The 24,296-nt window shown below is 49.1% G+C and overlaps 1 protein-coding gene and 1 long non-coding RNA gene across 15 annotated transcripts; one reads left to right on the forward strand and one right to left on the reverse strand.

The window, feature by feature from the left end:
• Positions 1–10,774: 10,774 nt before the first annotated feature.
• Positions 10,775–12,044, forward strand: LOC123044830 (uncharacterized). Its single transcript, XM_044467704.1, has 2 exons — positions 10,775–11,276; positions 11,382–12,044. Exons 1-2 carry the CDS (start codon positions 11,130–11,132, stop codon positions 11,808–11,810), a joined length of 576 nt encoding a protein of 191 aa, XP_044323639.1. The 5' UTR covers positions 10,775–11,129; the 3' UTR covers positions 11,811–12,044.
• LOC123044831 (uncharacterized) lies at positions 11,975–16,400 on the reverse strand. 14 transcript variants are annotated; one of them, XR_006420536.1, is made up of 6 exons: positions 15,420–16,396; positions 14,750–14,850; positions 14,035–14,388; positions 13,531–13,590; positions 12,414–13,437; positions 11,975–12,291 (listed from the first exon to the last, which is right to left on the reverse strand). It is a non-coding gene; the product is annotated as an uncharacterized lncRNA (long non-coding RNA). The 14 variants fall into 14 exon arrangements; XR_006420534.1 differs by having other exon boundaries at positions 14,050–14,388; positions 15,420–16,395; XR_006420540.1 differs by having other exon boundaries at positions 12,414–14,388; positions 14,750–14,934; positions 15,420–15,579; positions 15,667–16,400.
• Positions 16,401–24,296: the final 7,896 nt, after the last annotated feature.

Raw genomic sequence — 24,296 nt, forward strand, 5'->3', positions numbered from 1 at the left:
CTAGCGTCATCGAACCTTAAGTGTGTAGACCCTACGGGTTCGGGAACCATGCAGACATGACCGAGACGTTCTCCGGTCAATAACCAACAGCAGGATCTGGATACCCATGTTGGCTCCCACATGTTCCACTATGATCTCATCGGATGAACCACGATGTCAAGGACTCAATTGATCCTGTATACAATTCCCTTTGTCTAGCGGTATTGTACTTGCCCGAGATTCGATCGTCGATATGCCGATACCTTGTTCAATCTCGTTACCGGCAAGTCTCTTTACTCGTTCCATAACACATCATCCCGTGATCAACCCCTTGGTCACATTGTGCACATTATGATGATGTCCTACCGAGTGGGCCCAGAGATACCTCTCCATCACACGGAGTGACAAATCCCAGTCTCGATTCATGCCAACCCAACAGACACTTTCGGAGATACCTGTAGTGCACCTTTATAGCCACCCAGTTACTTTGTGACGTTTGGTGCACCCAAAGCATTCCTACGGTATCCGGGAGTTGCACGATCTCATGGTCTAAGGAAATGATACTTGACATTAGAAAAGCTTTAGCATACGAACTATGATCTTTGTGCTAGGCTTAGGATTGGGTCTTGTCCATCACATCATTCTCCTAATGATGTGATCCCGTTATCAATGACATTCAATGTCCATGGTCAAGAAACCGTAACCATCTATTGATCAACGAGCTAGTCAACTAGAGGCTTACTAGGGACATGCTGTTGTCTATGTACCCACACATGTATCTGAGTTTCCTATCAATACAATTATAGCATGGATAATAAATGATTATCATGAACAAGGAAATATAATAATGACTAATTTATTATTGCCTCTAGGACATATTTCCAACAGTCTCCCACTTGCACTAGAGTCAATAATCTAGTTCACATCGCCATGTGATTAACACTCACAGGTCACATCACCATGTGACCAACATCCAAAGAGTTTACTAGTGTGACATCACCATGTGATTAAGTCTCAATGATTTCTGGGGTTTGATCATGTTTCTCTTGTGAGAGAGGTTTTAGTCAACGGGTCTGCAACATTCAGATCTGTATGTACTTCGCAATTCTCTATGTCATATTATAAATGTTGCTTCCACGCTCCACTTGAAACTATTCCAAATGGTTGCTCCACTATACGTATCCGGTTTGCTACTCAGAGTCATTCGGATAGGTGTTAAAGCTTGCATCGACGTAACCCTTTACGCCGAACTCTTTATCACCTCCATAATCGAGAAACATGTCCTTTATTTACTCCAAGGACAATTTTGACCGCTGTCCAATGATCTATTCCTGGATCATTCTTGTACCCCTTGACTGACTCATGGCAAGGCACACTTCCGGTGCGGTACACAACATAGCATACTATAGAGCCTACGTCTGAAGCATAGGGGACGACCTTCGTCCTTTCTCTCTCTTCTATCGTGGTCGAGCTTTAACTCTTAACTTCATACCTTATAACTCAGGCAAGAACTCCTTCTTTGACTGATCCATCTTGAACACCTTCAAGATCATGTCAAGGTATGTGCTCATTCGAAAGTACCATTAAGTGGTTTTGATCTATCCTCATAGATCTTGATGCTCAATGTCCAAGTAGCTTAATCCAGGTTTTCCCTTGAAAAACACTTTTCAAATAACCCTATATGCTTTCTAGAAATTCTACATCATTTTTGATCAACAATATGTTTACAACATATACTCATCAGAAATTCTATAGTGCTCCCACTCACTTCTTTGGAAATACAAGTTTCTCATAAACTTTGTATAAACCCAAAATCTTTTGATCATCTCATCAAAGCGTACATTCCAACTCCGAGATGCTTACTCCAGTCCATGGAAGGATCACTGGAGTTTTGCATATTTGTTAGCGTTCTTCAGGATTGTCAAAACCTTCTGGTTGTATCACATACAACCTTTCCTCAAGAAAACTGTCGAGGAAACAATGTTTTGACATTCTATCTGCAAGATTTCATAAATAATGCAGTAACTGCTAATCCAATTCCAACAGACTCTTAGCATCGCTACGAGTGAGAAAGCCTCGCCGTAGTCAACTCCTTGAACTTGTCGGAAAACATCTTAACAACAAGTCGAGCTTTCTTAATGGTGATTCTTACCATCATTTTCTGTCTTCCTTTTAAAATCCATCTGTACCCAACGGCCTTGCGACCATCAAGTATTTCTTCCACAGTCACGGATCCTTTCTCGGATTTTATGGCCTCGAGCCATTCGTCGGAATCCAGGCCCACCATCACTTCTCCATAGCTTGTAGGTTCATTGTTGTCTAGCAACATGACCTCTAAGACAGGATTGTGTACCACTCTGAAGTAGTACGCATCCTTGTCACCCTACGAGGTACGGTAGTGACTTGATCCGAAACTTTATGATCACTATCATAAGCTTCTACTTCAATTGGTGTAGGCGCCACAGGAACAACTTCATGTGCCCCCTGCTACACACTAGTTGAAGTGACGGTTCAATAACCTCATCAAGTCTCCACCATCCTCCCACTCAATTCTTTCGAGAGAAACTTTTCCTCGAGAAAGGACCCGTTTCTAGAAACAATTACTTTTGCTTCCGGATCTGAGATAGGAGGTATACCCAACTGTTTTTGGGTGTCCTATGAAGATGCATTTTATCTGCTTTGGATTTGAGCTTATCAACTTGAAACTTTTTCGCATAAGCGTCACAGCCCCAAACCTTTACGAAACGACAACTTAGGTTTCTCCAAACCATAGTTCAAACTGTGTCGTCTCAACGGAATTACGTGGTGCCCTATTAAAGTGAGTGCCGTTGTCTCTAATGCCTAACCCATGAACGATAGTGGTAATTCGATAAGAGACATCATGGTACGCACCATATCCAATAGGGTGCAACTATGATGTTCGGACACACCATCACACTATGGTGTTCCAGGCAGTATTAATTGTGAAACAATTTCCACAATGTCTTAATTGCGTGCCAAAGCTCGTAACTCAGATACTCATCTCTGTGATCATATCATAGACATTTTATCCTCTTGTCACAATGATCTTCAACTTCACTCTGAAATTACTTGAACCATTCAATAATTCAGACTTGTGTTTTATCAAGTAAATATACTCAACATCTACTCGAATCATCTGTGAAGTAAGAACATAACGATATTCACTGCATGCCTCAGCACTCATTGGACTGCACACATCAAAATGTGTTACTTCCAACAAGTTGATATCTTGTTCCATCTTACTGAAAACGAGGCTTTTCAGTCATCTTGCCCATGTGGTATGATTTGCATATCTCACGTGATTCAAAATCAAGTGAGTCCAAACGATCCATCTACATGGAGTTTCTTCATGCGTATACACCAATAGACATGGTTCGCATGTCTCAACCTTTTCAAAAACGAGTGAGTCCAAAGATCCATCAACATGGAGCTTCTTCATGCGTTTTATACCAATATGACTTACATGGCAGTGCCATAAGTAAGTGGTACTATCATTACTATCTTATATCTTTTGGCATGAAAATGTGTATCACTACGATCGAGATTCAATAAACCATTCCTTTAGGTGCAAGACCATTGAAGGTATTATTCAAATAAATAGAGTAACCATTATTCTCCTTAAATGAATAACCGTATTGCGATAGACATAATCCAATCATGTCTATGCTCAACGCAAACACCAAATGACAATTATTTAGGTTAATTACTAATCTTGATGGTAGAGGGAGCATGCGATGTTTGATCGCATCAACCTGGGAAACACTTCCAACACATATCGTCAGCTCACCTCTAGCTAGTCTCCGTTTATTCCGTAGCTCTTATTTTGAGTTACTAACAGTTAGCAACCGAACCGGTATCTAATACCCTGGCGCTACTAGGAGTACTAGTAAAGTACACATTAACATAATGTATATCCAATATACTTCTATCGACCTTGCCAGCTTTCTTATCTACCAAGTATCTAGGGTAATTCTGCTCCAGCGGCTGTTCCCCTTATTACAGAAGCACTTAGTCTCGGGTTTGGGTTCAACCTTGGGTTTCTTCACTGGAGCGGCAACTGATTTGCCATTTCATGAAGTGCCCCTTCTTGCCCTTGCCCTTCTTGAAACTAGTGGTTTCACTAACCATCAACAATTGATGCTCCTTCTTGATTTCTACTTTCGCGGTGTCAAACATCGTGAATATCTCAAGGATCATCATATCTATCCCTGATTTGTTATAGTTCATCATGAAGCTCTAGCAGCTTGGTGGCAATGACTTTGGAGAAACATCACTATCTCATCTGGAAGATCAACTCCCACTCGATTCAAGTGATTTTTGCACTCAGACAATCTGAGCACAAGCTCAACGGTTGAGCTTTTCTCCCTTAGTTTGCAGGCTAAGAAAATCGTCGGAGGTCTTATACCTCTTAACGTGGGCATGAGCCTGAAATCCCAATTTCAGCCCTCGAAACATCTCATATGTTCCGCGACGTTTCGAAAATGTCTTTGGTGCCTCAACTCTAAACCGTTTAACTGAACTATCACGTAGTTATCAAAACGTGTATGTCCGATGTTCGCAACATCCACAAACGACGTTTGGGGTTCAGCACACTGAGTGGTGCATTAAGGACATAAGCTTTCTACTGTCCGCATAATCGCTACTGTCAACTTTCAACTATATTTTCTCTAGGAACATATCTAAACAGTGGAACTAAAGCGCGAGCTTACGACATAATTTGCAAAGATCTTTTGACTATGTTCAGGATAATTAAGTTCATCTAATGAACTCCCACTCAGATAGACATCCCTCTAGTCATCCAAGTGATTACATGATCCGAGTCAACTAGGCCGTGTCACGTGAGACGGACTAGTTATCATCGGTGAACATCTTCATGTTGATCGTATCTACTATACGACTCATGCTCGACCTTTTGGTCTCTTGTGTTCCGAGGCCATGTCTGTACATGCTAGGCTCGTCAAGTTAACCTAAGTGTTTCGCGTGTGTAAATCTGGCTTACACCCGTTGTATGTGAACATAAGAATCTATCACACCCGATCATCACGTGGTGCTTCGAAACGACGAACTTTCGCAACGGTGCACAGTTAGGGGGAACACTTTCTTGAAATTTTAATGAGGGATCATCTTATTTACTACCATCATTCTAAGCAAATAAGATGTATAAACATGATAAACATCACATGCAATCAAAAGGTGACATGATATGGCCAATATCATTTTGCTCCTTTTGATCTCCATCTTCGGGGCTTCATGATCATCATCGTCACCGGCATGACACCATGATCTCCATCATCATGATCTCCATCATCATGTCTCCATGAAGTTGTCTCGCCAACTTATTACTTCTACTACTATGGCTACCGGTTAGCAATAAAGTAAAGTAATTACATGGCGTTGTTCAATGACACGCGGGTCATACAATAAATAAAGACAACTCCTATGGCTCCTGCCGGTTGTCATACTCATCGACATGCAAGTCGTGATTCCTATTACAAGAACATGATCAATCTCATACATCACATATCATTCATCACATTCTTTCTTGGCCATATCACATCACATAGCATACCCTACAAAAACAAGTTAGACGTCCTCTAATTGTTGTTTGCATGTTTTACGTGGCTGCTATGGGTTTCTAGCAAGAACGTTTCTTACCTATGCAAAACCACAACGTGATATGCCAATTGCTATTTACCCTTCATAAGGACCCTTTTCATCGAATCCGTTCCGACTAAAGTGGGAGTGACTGGCACCCGCTAGCCACCTTATGCACCAAGTGCATGTCAGTCGGTGGAACCTGTCTCACATAAGTGTACGTGTAAGGTCGGTCTGGGCCGCTTCATCCCACAATACCGTCGAAACAAGATTGGACTAGTAACGGTAAGCATACTGAACAAAATCAACGCCCACAACTACTTTGTGTTCTACTCATGCATAGAATCTACGCAATAGACCTAGCTCATGATGCCACTGTTGGGGAACGTAGCAGAAATTCAAAATTTTCCTACGTGTCACCAAGATCTATCTATGGAGAAACCAACAACGAGGGGAAGGAGAGTGCATCTACATACCCTTGTAGATTGCTAAGCGGAAGCGTTTAAGAGAACGGGGTTGAAGGAGTCGTACTCGTCGTGATCCAAATCACCGGAGATCCTAGTGCCGAACGGACGGCACCTCCGCGTTCAACACACGTATAGCCCGGTGACGTCTCCCACGCCTTGATCCAGCAAGGAGAGAGGGAGAGGTTGAGGAAGACTCCGTCCAGCAGCATCACAACGGTGTGGTGGTGGTGGAGGAGCGTGGCAATCCTGCAGGGCTTTGCCAAGCACCACGGGAAAGGAGGAGTACTTGGGAGAGGGGAAGGGCTGCGCCAGAACTTGGGTGCGGCTGCACTCCCACCCCTCCACTATTTATAGGTGGGGAGAGAACAGGGCCGGCCCCCCTAGATCCCATCTAGGGTTGGGGGCGGCGGCCAAGGGGGGGAGGAGTGCCTCCCAAGTCAAGTGGAGGCCCTCCCCCTTAGGGTTTCCCCTCTCCCATGCGCATGGGCCTTGGGGGGGCTGGTGCCCCTGGCCCATTAAGGCTAGGGCACCCCCTTACAGCCCATGCTGCTGTATTGGACGTGGTGGAACAATTTCCGGACCTCCGGACCCTTCCGAAATCCTCCGGAACCTTCTGGAAGCTTCCCGGTACAATACCAGAAAACCCGAACTTTTCCCGGAACCCGAACAACAACTTTCCATATATAAATCTTTACCTCCAGACCATTCTGGAACTCCTCGTGACGTCCAGGATCTCATCCGGGACTCCGAACAACATTCGGTAACCACGTATATCTATTCCCTATAACCCTAGCGTCATCGAACCTTAAGTGTGTAGACCCTACGGGTTCGGGAACCATGCAGACATGACCAAGACGTTCTCCGGTCAATAACCAACAGCGGGATCTGGATACCCATGTTGGCTCCCACATGTTCCACGATGATCTCATCGGATGAACCACGATGTCAAGGACTCAATTGATCCCGTATACAATTCCCTTTGTCTAGTGGTATTGTACTTGCCCGAGATTCGATCGTCGATATGTCGATACCTTATTCAATCTCGTTACCGGCAAGTCTCTTTACTCGTTCCGTAACACATCATCCCGTGATCAACCCCTTGGTCACATTGTGCACATTATGATGATGTCCTACCGAGTGGGCCCAGAGATACCTCTCCGTCACACGGAGTGACAAATCCCAGTCTCGATTCATGCCAACCCAACAGACACTTTCGGAGATACCTATAGTGCACCTTTATAGCCACCCAGTTACGTTGTGACGTTTGGTGCACCCAAAGCATTCCTACGGTAGCCGGGAGTTGCACGATCTCATGGTCTAAGGAAATGATACTTGACATTAGAAAAGCTTTAGCATACGAACTACGATCTTTGTGCTAGGCTTAGGATTGGGTCTTCTCCACCACATCATTCTCCTAATGATGTGATCCCGTTATCAATGACATTCAATGTCCATGGTCAGGAAACCGTAACCATCAATTGACCAACGAGCTAGTCAACTAGAGGCTTACTAGGGACATGGTGTTGTCTATGTACCCACACATGTATTTGAGTTTCCTATCAATACAATTATAGCATGGATAATAAACGATTATCATGAACAAGGAAATATAATAATAACTAATTTATTATTGCCTCTAGGGCATATTTCCAACAATGCGATCTGCATCCCAAAGCGGAGATTCAGATTTGAGTTGTTTTGGGCAAAGCTGGAGGGATTCGAGGATGCGGTTAGGGACGCTTGGGTTTGCGATGAGAGCATCACCGATCCTTTCAAACGTCTGGATGCTTTGTTTCGTAACACGGTCGTCGTCTTGCAAGCGTGGGGACAGAGGAAGATGGGCAACATAAAGCTTAAGCTAGCAATTGCTAACTAGGTGATCTTGCGGCTCGAACAGGCACAAGAGGGCAGGCCGTTAACTTGCGATGAGCTTTGGCTGCGTCGTTCCTTGAAGTTGGCCGTCTTGGGGCTCGCCTCCCTGGAAAGAACCATCTCAAGGCAACGCTCCAGGATCCGATGGATTTGGGAGGGGGATGCTAACACTAGATTGTTCCAAGCGGTGGCAAATGGAAGGCGTACCAAAAACTACATTGCGCATATCAAACACGGGGATGAAATCATCATCGAGCAGAGTAGAAAGGAGGAAATCTTTACTGAGGAATATAGGGGCCTGCTAGGCAAACAACAAGCTCGCGATTACACCCTGGATCTTGACTACCTTGGAATGGAACAGGTGGATCTTCGTGAACTAGAGGCAATATTCGATGAGGAAGAAATATGGAACGTGGTCAAGGAGCTACCCCCGGATCGTGCGCCGGGACCTGATGGCTTCATTGGGATATTCTATCAAAAGGCGTGGTCGATTATTAAGCATGACATCATGGCTGCTATCCTGAAATTGTATGTGGGCGATGGTAGAGGGTTCGCTAAACTTAACAAGGCGCTGATCGCACTCATTCCCAAGAGGCCGGATGCGGAGGCTGATTACCGCCCCATCAGCTTAACTCACAGCTTTGCCAAGCTTTTTGCAAAAGCTCTTGCATGTCGAGCAAGGAAAAGAATGTCAGAGATCGTTACCACGAACCAGTCCGCATTCATAGCAGGGAGATGTTTGCACGACAACTTCCTTTTGGTGAAACAAATAGCCCGGAAGTTGCATGCGCGGAAGACCCCGGGAGTGTTTCTTAAACTTGATATCACCAAAGCGTTTGACTCCCTTGCATGGCCATTCTTGTTCCAAGTTCTGCGCAAGAAGGGGTTTGGGGAAAATGGATGAGGTGGATTGCAATACTCCTGCAGACAGCTAGCACTAAGATCTTAGTTAATGGCAGCCCCGGGTCGAGTTTTGCTCATACTTGTGGCCTACGGCAGGGAGATCCGGTGTCCCTCCTTCTATTCGTGATCGCCATGGAAGCTCTGTCGTCCTTGTTCACGAAGGGGGCAGAAGTTGGGGCAGTTAGCTCGTTCCCTGGTATCTCGGCGACTCAAAGACTGTCCATTTATGCCGACGTTGTTGCTCTGTTCATCAGGCCCACCAACCTGGATCTCAGTTTCGTCAGGATGGCTCTTGATTGTTTTGGCGCGGCATCAGGATTGGTGGTGAACTATAATAAGTCCATGGCAATCATGATAAAAGGAAATGAGGAAGACCAGCACCGTGTGAGGGACATTCTGCAATGTGCGATGGGCAGCTTTCCTTGCAAGTACCTGGGCATCCCGCTGGCAATTAAATAGCTCACGAGGGCTAATTGGCAGCCTCTAATCGACCAGGTTAGGAAGCTCATTCCTGCTTGGCAAAGAGGACTTATTCAAAGGCCAGGCCGTTTGGTTCTTGTCAAATCGGTGGTTGCGGCGAGACCCATACATCAGTTAATGGTCCTCAATGCCCCGGACTGGGTTTTTGAGGAGATCGATGCTTGGATGAGATCATTTTTTTGGGCAGGAAAGGAGAAAGTTAACGGAGGGCAGTGCCTTGTCGCTTGGAACACGATATGCCGCCCAACGTGTTATGGGGGCCTTGGTATCAAAAACCTCAAGCTGCAAGCGCTCACACTTAGAGTGAGGTGGGAGTGGTTGAGGAGGACTGATCAGGATAGGCCGTGGCAGGGCCTACCGTTCATGATCGATGCTGATGCTCGAGAGGTGTTCAATAGTTTGGTTCACATTACAGTTGGCATAGGGGAGCGAGTCCTCTTTTGAAAGGATAGATGGATCAATGGCGCAGCGGTTGTCCTTGGTTCCGACAAGAGTGCTGAACATGAGAACAGTGTGCCAAGCATTGACAAATGACCAGTGGGAACAAGACATCATTGGAGATACACCTTTCATGGCCTTGATTCAGCGCATGCATTTGCGTGCGGCCATTGCGGGAGTGCATAGGGACCATCTTCAGCCTGATGTGTTTACCTGCCCGTGTGATCGCTCTGGCAAGTATACGGCCAGTTCGGTGTATCAAAGGCTTTGCATCGGCCTCATCAGATCGCCAACATATGAGTGCATTTGGAGGAGTGGGGCCATTCTTAAATGCAAAATCTTCGTCTGGCTGGCGGTTCAATATAGATTGTGGACATCTGATAGGAGGGCTAGGCACGGCATGCAGGATGACACAGTTGCTTGCTTCCTATGCCTCCAAGAGGAAGACACCGTTGATCACATCCTGGTTCACTATAGCTATGCTAAGGAAGTTTGGCATCTTTGCTTTACTAAAGTTAGAGTTGATGCACCTTACCCGGAACATAATGAGACCTTTACCGCTTGGTGGCTTCGGGCTAGGCAAACCGTGATCACGAAGCATAGGAGAGGATTTGACACGATGGTCATCGCCATTGCTTGGTCTGTCTGGAAACAACGCAATGCGCGGGTGTTTGGTCACCTCGAGCAACAAAGGATATCTCACCTTTTGGTGGACCAAATCATGGAAGCTCAAGGATTGGAAGACTGCGGGAGTTGGTAGATTAGAACATTTTGTGAGAGAGTAGGCTTTCCATTTCGTGTGGTGTGGGTGTCGCTAGCCGGATGTTCGCATCCGTGTCTAGTATCTTATAATTATGTTTGCTCCCTTCTATGAAAATATGGTACGCGACATATTTTCAGAAAAAAAAACCTTATTCTGCTAACACCAATTCTGCTAACGCCCGGGACCTACCCGTAGCTACAAAACTAACCGCGCGAAGGAACCGAACGAACTGCACGGGGCTAAGAAAAAAAAACACCCCTCCCGGTCCCCCCATGCTCCACCTCCACCACCGCACCACCTCCCCCACACCGCCGCACCAACTCCCTCCCTCGCGCCGCCACCCCCAACCCCGCCGGCCATGGCGCTACCTTCCCTAGGCCAGGGCGCCATGCAACCGCGCCGCCCCACCACCACGCGCGATCCCTGCACCACCTATCTTCTACCACCTTCTCCGCAGCGACTCTCCATCTGCCCGCGCCACCGCGCCGCCCACCACCTCGCGCTCTTCCACAGCCTGCAGCCACGGCGTCGCCCCCTTCCTTTCCCTTCCCCGGCGACTTGCCTCCCTCTGCGCTGCCCTCTGCGTCGGATCCGGTGAGATCCGACGATTCATGCCCCCCATGGCCGGATCCCGCTCCGCCCCGTCCGGATCAAGCCGGGCCGCTCACCGCGCGAGCCACCGCGGCCACCACCGAGCGCTGCCCCCGACTGAGCTCCCGCGGGCGTACTTCACCTTCTGTTCTCCAGACCGGTGGACGGTGAGCTCCTGTTGATTCCTCTGGTCGCCGGCTTCCCACCAGATCGATGCGTTTCGTACTCGTCGTCGGCTCCTTGCTGTTTGGCTAACCGACGATCTCCTCCAGGAAAGAAGAGGAGGACCTCCAACCCCAAGCCCATATGCAGTTCACCCGACGCGCCTGTTGCGGTGCGCAGCGCATCTGAGTGCGTTCCGCCGGCCGTGCTTGCAGTCTGCTTTCCCCGTGCATGCGTGGCATGGCTGTCCAGAGGAGGAGCACGCCGCGGGCTCCCCCTTCATCCTCTCCAACAATGGCTCCGACGAGCCCCCTGGACGCACTGAATCCATCTCGGCCGCTCATCAAATTTTTAGTTTCTGCAGTTCGATACAACATGTCGTGTCCCCAATTGAGCGGTCCTGGTATTCAGGCAGTGCAGCTCATCCTCTTTGTGCTCGCCGGTGTCGGAAGGCACTAGTGGCAGCGAAAGACACGATGGTCACGGCGCGGCAAAAAGCGACGGTTCGGGCAGCCCGGTCGTGCAGTCTGCTGGTTTGATGTGCACAAAATTGCTTTGATCTTTGATTTGAACACCACCCGGCTAGAGCACAGGTCACCGGTGCCACCGTGACATCCACTGTGGCTAGACTGTTTTGCTAGCGTGTTGTGGCACATATAAGAGCACGAGTGTGCATTTCCTCTTTTTTGTTAAGTGGTGTCCGTGAAAAACATTCAGGGCCTAAAAATTCTAGGAACCTGCTTGTGAAATGTTGAAAATGATGCAGTTCGTTACAACGCGCCCCTGGTTCGGCTTGTGACAAGAAACAAAAGGTATTCCACGAGGGGTACACTTCTTTTTCAGGGGCAGTTCGCTTGAAAATATTTGTGTGAATATAAAATCCCTTTGTAGTCAACACCCGTGGGGTTCATAAAGAAAATAATGTCAACTGATGTTCGCTGTTTATCTGTGATTGTTTCTCTGACACGTGGGCGTGCAGTGCGGCGTGTGGGTGCGTGCGGTACGCAACTGCAAGGATGGCTGCAAAACAAGAAAAGGGTTTGATCAATACTGGTTAATAGTTAATATGCCCGTGCGTTGCAACGGGAGAAAATATACTATGCATTATTCTCCAAGCGTCATTTCTCCCTCACAGAAATTACCATTGGCCCATTGTTAGATCATGCTCATAGTTACCTCCTATCACTTTCATCTACAACATCCTCCTCTTGACTATTGGTGCCCGGGCATTGTGATGGAATATACTCTGGTAGCAGTAATGAGTATTTCATTATTGATCCATTTAACAATAGCAACCGACTTACAGCAGTGCATATTAGTATACCACATATAGGCGCATGAAGAATGTGCTTCTCAAATTGAATTGATACAGTAGCAGCATGAGGAGAAACAAAAGGCTAAAAAAATCCATATATAGATGACTATCAATCAATAATAACGTACCAAAGCTCCATGGATTTAGCCCACTAATAAGATGAAAATGGAACATACATTTTCTTACCATTGCTTTAGTTGTTTATATCATCATCCCCAAATGTCAACCACAAAACCATTATTAATTAGACATACAAAATTGAACTGTGTATGTTATCTTCCTACTTACATTCCAACTTCTAAGAAGATTCAAACTGAAAAGAACAGCATGATGGTCTGAGATTCTTTGGTGCAAAAGAAAAATGCCGCATTGTCCGGCCATTCATATCCTGTCGGCACCATAGTTCACATCAAGCCTTCGCATTTTCACAAGCATCAAAGAAATCGTAAGGAGATAACTAAAGAGAAATTATAACTTTGGAGGGCGTGTGCACCGTACATACCACTTTGTAAACCACTGAAATAAATAAATCATGGAACACATCCAGTGGTTGGCTGATCCGCTACCTGAGAGTTATGATTTGTGACCTTACATGCATCTTCCCTTGGAGCATTCCTGTCCTCACCTTTAGGCCTTTTCTTCAAGCAGTATCGGATCAAAGTGCATGAAGTGTTTCGAGACAATAGTGCCTTTATGGCAGATCTCTCTGTATGAAGACGGTTTACCTGCTCCTAAAGAAATTGACTCTCAACAAAGTCGCTCAGCGGAGGACCGTTGCACCTCGTTGCTACCTTTGAAATTTCCAATGAACTTTTAAAATATGGTGTGATGTAGCATTGCATGTATTGGTTCTGATAAATCAATCAGGAATCCAATTGGTCAAACTCACACACAAATCCCTTTTATAGTAACTTCTTTGTAATAGGCATGAAGGCACAACTTACGGTGTTCAGGTTGTGAACTTCTCGCTCACCAACTTTTAAGAGCTAGAGCCAAGCCCATTGCTAAAACCACAAGAGGCCCTCAAGTTAGAAAGACGGAAGATTTCACAAGCTAGGTTCCACAAAATGAAAGAAGAAATCACAGAAATAAAATTATGAATTTAACAGCTTGCTGCTTTCTTTCCATTTGTTTCGTGTCCTTGTTGTCTATTTGACCGATCGATGGCATGTTTGAGTTAGAAAGGTCATTGGAGACAAGCTGCATAACTGACCAGCAACTAAAAACCGACGTATGTTAACCGAGGCCATGTTGACTTGCTAATCAGCTAGCTTGACATACACCTACTAACATTATTACCATGTGATCAAGTGAACTGCTATTACTTTCCCTAGCTGGTTAACTTGCACATGAATGACAAGCATTTTCGAACAGCTGAATATGCACAAGCAGACAACTATCATGCAAACACATCAAGAAAAAACACCAACAACCACAAAGAAACTTACAATGTGAAGCATCACCTTTTTCAAAGTGGCTGAACTCCATTAATAGGATCTGGATGACTGGAGCCCGACCCTCCCTCTTGTTTCGATGGACACACACAAGAATACACCAAGAATCATACATCGGCTTCTAGCTAGCATGCACGTGAGAAAGGTATTAATCTTTCATACAATCACGACAATCTACATTGGCCAGCAACAATAAAAACGATTGGTGACGGTAGAAATAATGAGTTGGCCAAGCTGCTTGCCTGTTGCTGTGATACTGACTTCTGAAAATAAGGAATCCTCCAACAGTGATAAAAAGCAGAGTAATCTTCTCAACTGAAGAAGGCCAGGGATGAGACCGACGTTTTCCTGTAAACTGACTTTTAGTTATATGTATGATAAAAAGGAAGGAACAAAGAACACAATAAAAGTGGGTACAAATATATAAGTATAAAAACGCGCAACTACAGAAGTACCAATTATCTACCAAAAGTACGAAGATACTTTCCCGAGATGATTGTCGATTGATACAGTGATCTAATCGTCTAATTACCAACTTGACAACTAACCTAATGTCTACAGACACAAAGCAAATACTCTTGGCAAAAAAATCAACACACAGAAAAATTCAAATGTTCCTGGACCATTAAAAGTGTACATGAAAGCCATATACATATGAGTGGACTCCCACGTCCATATGCAAATTTTCAAGCCTAAGATGTGGCTGTACCTGCTTTGGTCAGTTTGACAGCTCCAGCTTCATTAGTCTTTTGGATCTGATTGCAAGCTCCATTTGCATCAGTCTAGGAAAGGCATTTGGGTGATTGGTTCCTATAAATAAATTGGACAATATAAATTTAAACAATTTGGCTTACCAATAAATCTGACAAATCCAAGCTGGAGCTGCAAGCTAAGCTGAGACAACCAAAAGTTTAAAGATGAACTGATGAAGAAAAAGTAACACTTGAAAAGGAAAAGAAATAGGAACAAAAATGATGTCGCTCTACAATCGTCTCTCCCAACTCCACTCCCCTAGCTTGCCCTCTCACCTCCCCACATATCAAGCAAAATATCTGATCGAGACCAGACAAAAGCAATGGTGGGAGAGTGATGCGACGGCAATGAGCTGGGCCAATGCTCCCAAGAGAAGAGTGTTAGTGATGGGCGTCGTCTAGTCGATGCCAGTGGCGATACCTAGGGTGTTCTATGTAACAAGTTCACTGCACATTTTTGTGTGGCTAAAGCAACACATATATGTGGAAATCGTTTAAGAATAATTAAACTATTATAAACATACGTATTTTACAACTTTGAATTAATGTCATAAACATATTTGTCCTTGAATGGAACTGTCATAAACCTATCAAAATTGAAGAAAGAGTAACATGTGTTAGCATTACCTTGCAGTTGGGCCACCATAACCGAGCACATCCTTTGACTGCCCAGCAAAGGTCCTCCCTCCCTCTCAAACAGGAGGCACACACCCAGCTAGCACTCGCCAACACATGGATCTCTCTTCCCCAACTCCTATGCTTCCTGCCTCCTTGTCCAGCTTGCTCTCTGCGATGATTATGGATTGACTTTTGCTACTGGAACCGAAATCCTTCTATACCTGCTGCTATTCCTCTCCTTTTTTCCATCACTTACCAATCAAAACCCTTGATTTCGGTCTCTAGTTATGGGGTTGCAGAGGCGCGCACACACTCGACCTCAAATACGCGTACCAACAATGCACGGGCATGAGGTGGAGTGCAAAGGACTGCCTCTAATCGCAGGCTTCATGCTGGAGGCCGGTGCACCCTCATTCGATTTGTTCGAGCAGCTAGCCGAAGCTCCTGGATGAGCTTCGGCTAGGAGCTCTGTTGTAGCCTGCATATAAAAAGGAACATATGAAAATGGATTATTCCTTCTTTATTGGAGGGGTAAGATGGATTATTCCTTAAATCTAAAGAAGTATCTAATTTTGAACTGTTTGCTAAATATTGCCCCCAGTATATTGATAGTATTAGTTCTTGATAATAAAATGCACCAGCTAATTTATCCTTAAAGCTAATTTATTAAATCTAAATTATTCTATTGCCATTTGCTACATAATATTAGTTCTTCAAACCTGCAGATCACGGAATCAGAAAACTGCACTCCTTTATCCTTGTTAGACCTTTCAGCCTGAGCATTGATAGTTGTGGATGACACTAGGAGAGTTGGGACAATTTTCGTTGGTTTATTTCTCACACAATGCCATACCAACCCGAGGGGTTGGGGATACATATTTATAGGCTGCTAGCCAGCCAAGGCATATGCTAAGATGCTGCCAAGATGCCAGTCTAAGATGCTAGTCTAAGATGCTAGTCTAAGATGCTAGTCTAAGATGCTAACTGACAGTCCTTGATGGTCAAGAACAGAACTCTATCCTAACAGCCAGTCCTTGATGGTCCAGGACTTTATCCTCCTAACTGCCACAAGGACCATGTGCTGCAGCCCCACAAGGACCCTAGTACACAGACTTATCCATCATTCTCCCCCTAAGTCTTGTACGTCGTCTTGTGGGAGAGTTGAATCATCCCAATCCTGGAGCAAAGTTCGAGGAACTTGACCCTCCCAAGGGGCTTGGTGAGCAGGTCTGCGAGCTGATCCTTGGTGTTGATGTAGCTCGCCTCGATGCTCCCTTCTTCCACACAGCTGCGGATGAAGTGATACCTCAGTCGGATGTGCTTGCTCCGTTCGTGGAACACGGGGTTCTTTGCCAGGGCCAGGGCGGACTTGCTGTCCACCAGGAGCTGCACCGTTCTGGTGTCTTGAACGAGAAGATCACCAAGCAGTCGAGCAAGCCAGAGCGCCTGAGTACAGGCGGTGGAGGCCGCTATGTACTCAGCCTCACAGCTGGACAGGGCCACCACCTGCTGCTTGACTGATTGCCAGCTCACGAGACACTTGCCGAGGAAGAGGAGGATCCCGCTCGTGCTCTTGCTGGTGTCGATGTCGCCGGCGTGGTCGCTGTCGCTGTACCCGACGAAGTGTGCCGCCCCAGGGCACCTAGAGTAATGGAGGCCGTGGTCGAGGGTCCCTGCTATGTAGCGGACGATCCTCTTCACTGCCTGCTGGTGTTCCGACGTTGGTCGCTCCATGAACCGACTGACATAGCCGACGGAGAATGCCAAGTCCGGCCGTGTGTGAGTGAGGTAGCGAAGGCTCCCCACAAGGCGTCGGTACTGCGTAGCATCCACTTCCTCCGTCGTGCTGTCGCGACTTAGTTTCAGCCTCTCCTCCATCGGAGTGAGAGCTGGATGGCAGTCGGTGAGCCCAGCTAGCTCAACGATGCGCTTGGCGTAGGCGGACTGTCGAAGCGCGATCCCGGAGTGGTCCTGGTGCACCTCAATCCCTAGATAGAAGGAGAGGAGCCCCAGGTCACTCATCTGGAACGTGGCCTTCATGTCTTCCTTGAACGCCGCCACCTCTGCATCTTTGGTGCCGGTGATCACCAGGTCGTCAACGTAGACGCCCACCAGCAGGGCATTTCCTCCACTCCCCCGTCGGTAGACGGCAGCCTCATGCGGGCTCTGCTCGAAACCCATCTTCTTCAGCGTGGAGTCCAGCTTGGCGTTCCACGCCCTGGGTGCCTGCCGCAGGCCATAGAGAGCCTTGCGCAGGCGGAGCACCTTGCCCTCCTGGCCGGGAATCGTAAACCCCGGTGGCTGATGCACGTAGACTTCCTCCTTCAAGTCGCCATTGAGGAATGCCGACTTAACGTCCATGTGGTGGACACGCCAGCCCTCCTGGGCAGCCAGCGCAAGGAGAAGTCGCACGGACTCCATCCGTGCCACGGGAGCGAAAGCGTCGTCGAAGTCGACTCCTTCCTGCTGCAAGAAGCCTCGGGCCACCAAACGAGCCTTGTGCTTGATGATGGCGCCGGCTCCATCCCTCTTCAGCTTGAACACCCACTTAAGGGTGATTGCGCGGTGACCTCGAGGGAGATCAGCAAGCTCCCAGGTGCGGTTTTGCTCGACCGCATCCATCTCCAACTTCATCGCGGCGCGCCATGCCGCGTCTCTCTCGGCCTCTGCAAAGGACCGTGGTTCGCCGTCTTCACGCACGAGCTGTAGCTGCGCCTCCAGGTCACGTGGCACCAGTCCTGGCACCGGCTGGTCGCCGAGCACATTATCCATCGTACGGTACCGCAGCGGTTCGCCTCCATACCATGCGTCGACCCGCTCCTCGTCGTGAGTGAGCGGGGAAGCGAACTTCATCGGGTTGTGCTCTGCGTGAGCTGGTGCTGATGAAGACGAGCCCGGAGTGGCGACCGCCGGGGCTGGAGTATGCGGCGTCGCCGGTTGTGGTGTCGTCGGTGTAGCAGGCGCCGGAGTCGATGTAGTTTTGGGGGCCGGGGTAGACGTGCCCGGTGAAGAGGACCTGCTTGCTCCCCCAGCTTCCTTGAAGTGAGCGTACTCGACAATGAAGTCGTCATACGTCGGCGTCGAGCCGTCGTCCACCGCCTTGTCCCATTGCCACCCTCGCCCTTCGTTGAACACGACGTCTCGCGCTGTGCGCACACGTTGTGTCTTTGGGTCGAGGATGCGGTAGGCCTTTGAGCCCTCCGCGTAGCCGATGAAGACTCCCAGAGTGCTCATGTCGTCGAGCTTGCCGATGTGGCCGAGCTCCTTGGCGAACGCAAGGCAGCCAAAGACCCGCAAATGAGAGACCGCCGGCTTCCGCCCATGCCAGGCCTCGTACGGAGTTCTGCCGTCGAGTGCCTTAGTAGGAGAGCGGTTGAGGATGTAGACGGCCATTAGCACCGCCTCTCCCCAGAAGACAGCCGGCATCCCTCTCTGCTTGAGGAGAGCCCGAGCCATCCCCACAACCGTCTGGTTGCGCCGCTCGACGACGCCGTTTTGCTGCGGGCTGTACGGCGCGGAGTAGTGGCGCTGGATGCCCTCATCGGCGCAGTACGACGCGAATTCAGCCGCCGTGAACTCGCCGCCGTTGTCAGTGCGCAACACGCGCAATTTGCGGCCGCTCTCCGCCTCCACACCAACCTGCGCGCGCCTGATGGCGTCCGCCGCTTCTCCCTTACTGCCGAGGATCATCACCCACATGTAGCGGGAGAGATCGTCGACGAGCAGCAGGAAGTAGCGTCGACCTCCTGGTGTGGCTGGCGTCACCGGGCCGCATAGGTCTCCGTGCACGAGCTCCAGCTTCTCCTTAGCCCGAAAACTCGCTGTTGGGGAAAGGGGAGTCGTCTCTGCTTTGTCAGTACGCAGATGTCGCAGAACTGCTCCACATGGTCGAGGCATGGCAGGCCTCGCACCATCTCCTTGGCACTTAGACGCTTCAGGGCCTCAAAGTGAAGGTGCCCAAAGCGCTCATGCCACTGCCACGCCTCGTCGTCTCGACGGACAGCGAGACAAACCGGTTGTGCCACCTGCACATCAAGGACGTAGAGTCGATTTTCACCTCTGGGCACCTTGGCGAGAAGGCGACGCTGGCGATCCCAGATGCGTAGGACCCCATGCTCAATCAGCACGCGTGAGCCGTTCTCATCCAGCTGTCCCAAGCTGATGATGGAATTCCTTAGCGCGGGGATGTAGTAGACACCGGTGAGCAGCCGGTGCTCTCCCATCTTGGTGGTGAAGATGACGGAGCCGACGCCCTTTATCTCCACAGCGGAGGCATCCCCGAACTTGACGGAGCCTCGCGCATCGGAGTCGAGCTCGGCGAAGAATTCCCTTCGACCGGTCATGTGGTGGGTGGCGCCGGTGTCGAGGCACCACCCCGTAGCCTTGTCCTTACCGGAGCCATCGCCGAGAAGAGCATGTGCTTTTGGCTCATCGAGGTGGATGAAAGCCTTTGCGACTGGAGTCGCCGAGGGTAGCTCAATGCTTGCATGCGCCATGAACAGAGCCGTCTCCTCCTCCTTCGCCTGTGCGACGTGAGCCTGGCCTTGTCGTGGTTGCCGACACTCATTGGCCCAATGGCCAAACCGGCCACAGTTGTGGCAACTGTTGTCTTGTGCCGGCCTGGGCTTGCCAGCGGCGCCGTCCTTGGCGCCTCCGCGGGCGTCACCTTCGGCACGTCCTTGTGCCCTGCCCGGGGGGCCTCTTCGCGCCTTACGCTGCTTGCCACGCTTGCGGCCGCCCGTCGAGGAGGAAGGCTCCCCCTTCTTCTTGTCACCAAGGCTGGGATCCCACTGCTCCCGAGTTAGGAGCAGCTTCCCGCCGGTGATGACGGGTCCCGAGGGGGGCTGTGGCTCGTCGGTGTCGACGACCTTGAGTCGACCTATCGCCTCCTCGATCGTCATCGTGGAGAGGTCCAGCAACGACTCGATCGAGCGAGCCATCTGCTTGTACTTCTCGGGAATGCACCGAAAAAGCTTCTCGACAGCTCTCTCCTCGGTTAGGTGGCATCGCCAAACTTCACCATCTTCTGCAGCAGAGTGTTGAGACGGAGAGCAAAGTCATCAACGTCCTCACCTGGCTTGAAGCCCAGGTTCTCCCACTCCTTACGAAGTGCCTGCAGGGTGGACTTGCGAGCACGGTCGCTGCCGATGCGTGCTGCGGCGATGGCGTCCCAAGCCTCCTTGGCAGTCCGCTTGTTGAAAGCGAGAACTGCATCTCGGGCGGGACTGCGGCGATGAGGGCGTCCAGCGCCCGTCGATCCTCTAGGTGGTCGACGTTGCTGTCCTGGACTGCCTCCCACATGCGCCGCACCTGGAGCCTGACCTTCATGATCCCGGCCCACTCGACGTAGTTGGTTTTAGTGAGGGTAGGCCACCCAACACTGGAACCAACATCCCTGACCACAGTCCGGACCTCGTAGAGGCCGCGGTCCTGGTCGTTGCAGCCGCCGTCGCGGTGCGCGCCTCCACCTGGAGCGCGGGCGTGCTCGGCTGCCCACTGCGCCGTCCGCTCCTGCGCCACTTTGGCGCGATCTGCGTCGGCGCCGTCGTCCGCAGGCGCGGAGCTGCTGGAGCTGCCGGGGCTGCCGCGGAGTGCCTTGGCATCCGCCGTAGCCTCACGGGCTGCTTCTGCTGCTGCTGCTGCTTCTACCTCCGCCCTGGCTGCTTCTACCTCCGCTCTGGCTGCTGCCAGCTCCGCTGCAGCCAGCCTCGACACTCTTGCCGCCGCAGCAGCCGCTGCTACAGCCGCTCGCTCACGCTCCTCTGCCACGGCGCGCTCGGCCTCTTGCCGGCGCCGCATGCTCGAGGTAGCCGTGTGCTGAGAGCGACCTGCAGACATGGCTCGCTGCAGGGGGGCTGTTGCGTGAAGAGGAGGCTGATGAAGACGAGCTGCTGCTCGACAGTCCGGAGGGAGGAAGGTAACCAGAGGCAGACGGAGCAGCTGCTGCTACCGACTTGGGCTGCTCACAGGAAATGCTCAGGGTGCAGGTTAACGAGGCTCTGATACCACTTGTTAGACCTTTCAGCCTGAGCATTGATAGTTGTGGATGACACTAGGAGAGTTGGGACAATTTTCGTTGGTTTATTTCTCACACAATGCCATACCAACCCGAGGGGTTGGGGATACATATTTATAGGCTGCTAGCCAGCCAAGGCATATGCTAAGATGCTGCCAAGATGCCAGTCTAAGATGCTAGTCTAAGATGCTAGTCTAAGATGCTAACTGACAGTCCTTGATGGTCAAGAACAGAACTCTATCCTAACAGCCAGTCCTTGATGGTCCAGGACTTTATCCTCCTAACTGCCACAAGGACCATGTGCTGCAGCCCCACAAGGACCCTAGTACACAGACTTATCCATCAATCCTTACAACTAATCTCTGTAATTATAATATGTCAGTCGTTGAGGTGTGTTCTCCCATCTCTCACACAATGATCAAGTATGCAAGAATAGTACAGAACAAAATCTCAGATCAACAAACAAATTTAAATAAAGCTAAACAAATTGCTGCAATTACAATATCCATAAATGTTTATGTTGTAAAAAGGCGAAAACAGATAAGAGGATATATCCAGAATCTTTAAATGTGAATATTTAGCACCTACTGAACATAGATAGTGCCTACATCTATAAGCTTCAAGAAAACAAAATAGGTATCCAAATTAGACTGCATGACATTTTGAGCCATAATTATGGAAAAATCAAGAAGTATATTGTTGAACAATGATCCAAATCTGAATTTGCAAGGGAAGAGATAAATTCCATGTTGCTCGATGCACATAATGAAATAACGGGTTCAGCAGCCAGCCATACAAAATTAACGACTCAGTACGTCTGGATTTGAGGAAAGGATTAGAGGATTCAGAGACCGGGGGAGAAGGGAGTCCTGGCTGCCCTTGCTCACCTCTGCCTCGCTTGCTCCATTGCTGGCTCCTACGCTGCTATGTTTTGTCATGAATCACTATAATTTTCTCCAGATCGAGGATGAGAAGCTCAGCTCCCAGCCACAATGGTCACCCGTGCTCCACCCAGTCTCGACATTGCACGGCTCATGACTACCACCACGCAGAGGACGCCGGTGCTCATGGTCGTCTTCTCCCCCACCTACATGATGTAGCCGTGTCCCCCACCCTCGAAGCAAAGCCCCTACAGTGGCCTGGCAGCGGTGGTAGGAGAGCACGCGCACGCCAACTAAGACCCGGCCTGCAAGACCATGCCCCTCCCCGACCTCCGCATGTACTCCTATTCTGTCAACGATGTTGACTACCAGAGAACAGCGCTGGCGGGCTGGGAGCTGAAGACGACCATGTGCGAGGGGAGGGCTGCGGGAACCCGAGGACGCGACGACCACTGCTCCAGCACCCCTCCTGCTCTTCCCAGAGCAGGTACCGGCGCGAGGAGCGCCCAGACCGCCGGCGCGAGGCTGGCTATGCGACACTCCCCTCCCCCATCAGGCACCACACCGACGACGACGGCTTCCTCCGCCTCCCCACCACCACCACCGTCGCGTCCCCCCTTCCAGGTCAGGCCGTGCTGGAAGGCACCACACCGACGACGACATCTTCCTCCGCTTCCTCACCACCACCACCGCCGCGTCGCCCCTGCCAAGTCAGGTCGTGCTGGAGCAGTGGCGTGTCAGCATCGTTAGCTTGGGCGGGACCGTCGAGAAGACGGGGGCAGCGGCGTGCGGAGGGGGGGGGGGCGACGGGCTGGAGCAGGGACGGCGGTGGATCCGCAGCGGCGAGCGAGGGTGGGGCGACGGCGGCGGCGGCGGATCCGTTCGTGAGAAGGAGAGGATAGAGGAACTGCGGCCGCTTCGCTCGGGAAAAAGGTGCAGTGCTCGGGCCCGAAACGGTTTTTTTTTTCACTTATGGACGGACTATTGAGAACTGCGGGTTGATTCTTAAAAAGGCCAAGGATTTTTCTAAAAAACGCCGCGATGGTGAACCTGGAGACCCAAAGATTTTGGATGCGGTCCAGATGTGTTACTCTTAAAAAAATCCAATGCAGTTTATTTTAACAAAATTTTGATGTCTCACTTTGATACAAAAAAAGTTAGACATGATGGTAATTTCTGCAAGGTTGTTTGCAGCTCGCTAGAGATGTCAATGTAGTTCTGATGAGTGTATGTGGACGAGTCAGACAAGTGTATGCTAAAACGGGGCAATGTACATTGTATGTATTTCTTTGCATTTCATTCTTAAAATATATCGTTCGCCTCACTGACGCGGTGGAGCCTCGGTTCTGCTCGACCAGTGATGTAATTCAGATGGGTTAAATAGTTGCTGGTTTTGGTGATCAGAATTGCAAGGCCAAGTTTGTTATTAGGGAAAATGATACTTAGATGCGGGTCATTGTAAAATCCTATGCGGTTCACTAGGTAAAACCAGAAAAATGAAAACAACTCAGAAAGAAGTTCACTTCTTTTAGAACGTAGTTAGACAAATGACAACACAAACGCATGCGCTTCACTTTCGGTATTGTGGTGGTTCACTTACTCCCAAGTGTGAAGTGCAAGAAAATTGTTACGAAAACAATAAAAAAGTAATGTGGTTCACTTCTCGATAGTGTTGTGGTTCATTTATGTCCGATGTAAAGCGCAGTCCACTTCCTTGTTTGGAAAAATTTACTCTCAGTAAAAGGAATCATGCAGTGCACTTACCTGTTGGATAAAGTGCGGTTTTCTGTCTGATGCAGTTTACTCGTCGATTTTGGTGTCGCAAAAAATAGTGCCGCATTTCAATAATTTTGAAATTGCTCTTAAACCGTAAGGAATCAGAGAGAGTGTTCTACGTAAAAAAGTTGCGCCTCATCAATATCTCTCCAACGGCGTATAATTTGAATCAATCCGACTAGCGGTTTGTCAAAGTTTCACGAAAAACGGCCG

Source organism: Triticum aestivum, chromosome 2B (genome assembly GCF_018294505.1).
Source record: "Triticum aestivum cultivar Chinese Spring chromosome 2B, IWGSC CS RefSeq v2.1, whole genome shotgun sequence".
Classification (NCBI taxonomy): Eukaryota; Viridiplantae; Streptophyta; class Magnoliopsida; order Poales; family Poaceae; genus Triticum; species Triticum aestivum.

Excerpts from the sequence above, each read along its gene's own strand:
- LOC123044830 (XM_044467704.1), top strand. The coding sequence starts at position 11,130 with ATGCCCCCCATGGCCGGATCCCGCTCCGCCCCGTCCGGATCAAGCCGG. Across the intron at positions 11,277-11,381 it reads GTTCTCCAGACCGGTGGACG|GAAAGAAGAGGAGGACCTCC; the intron begins GTGAGCTCCTGT and ends GATCTCCTCCAG.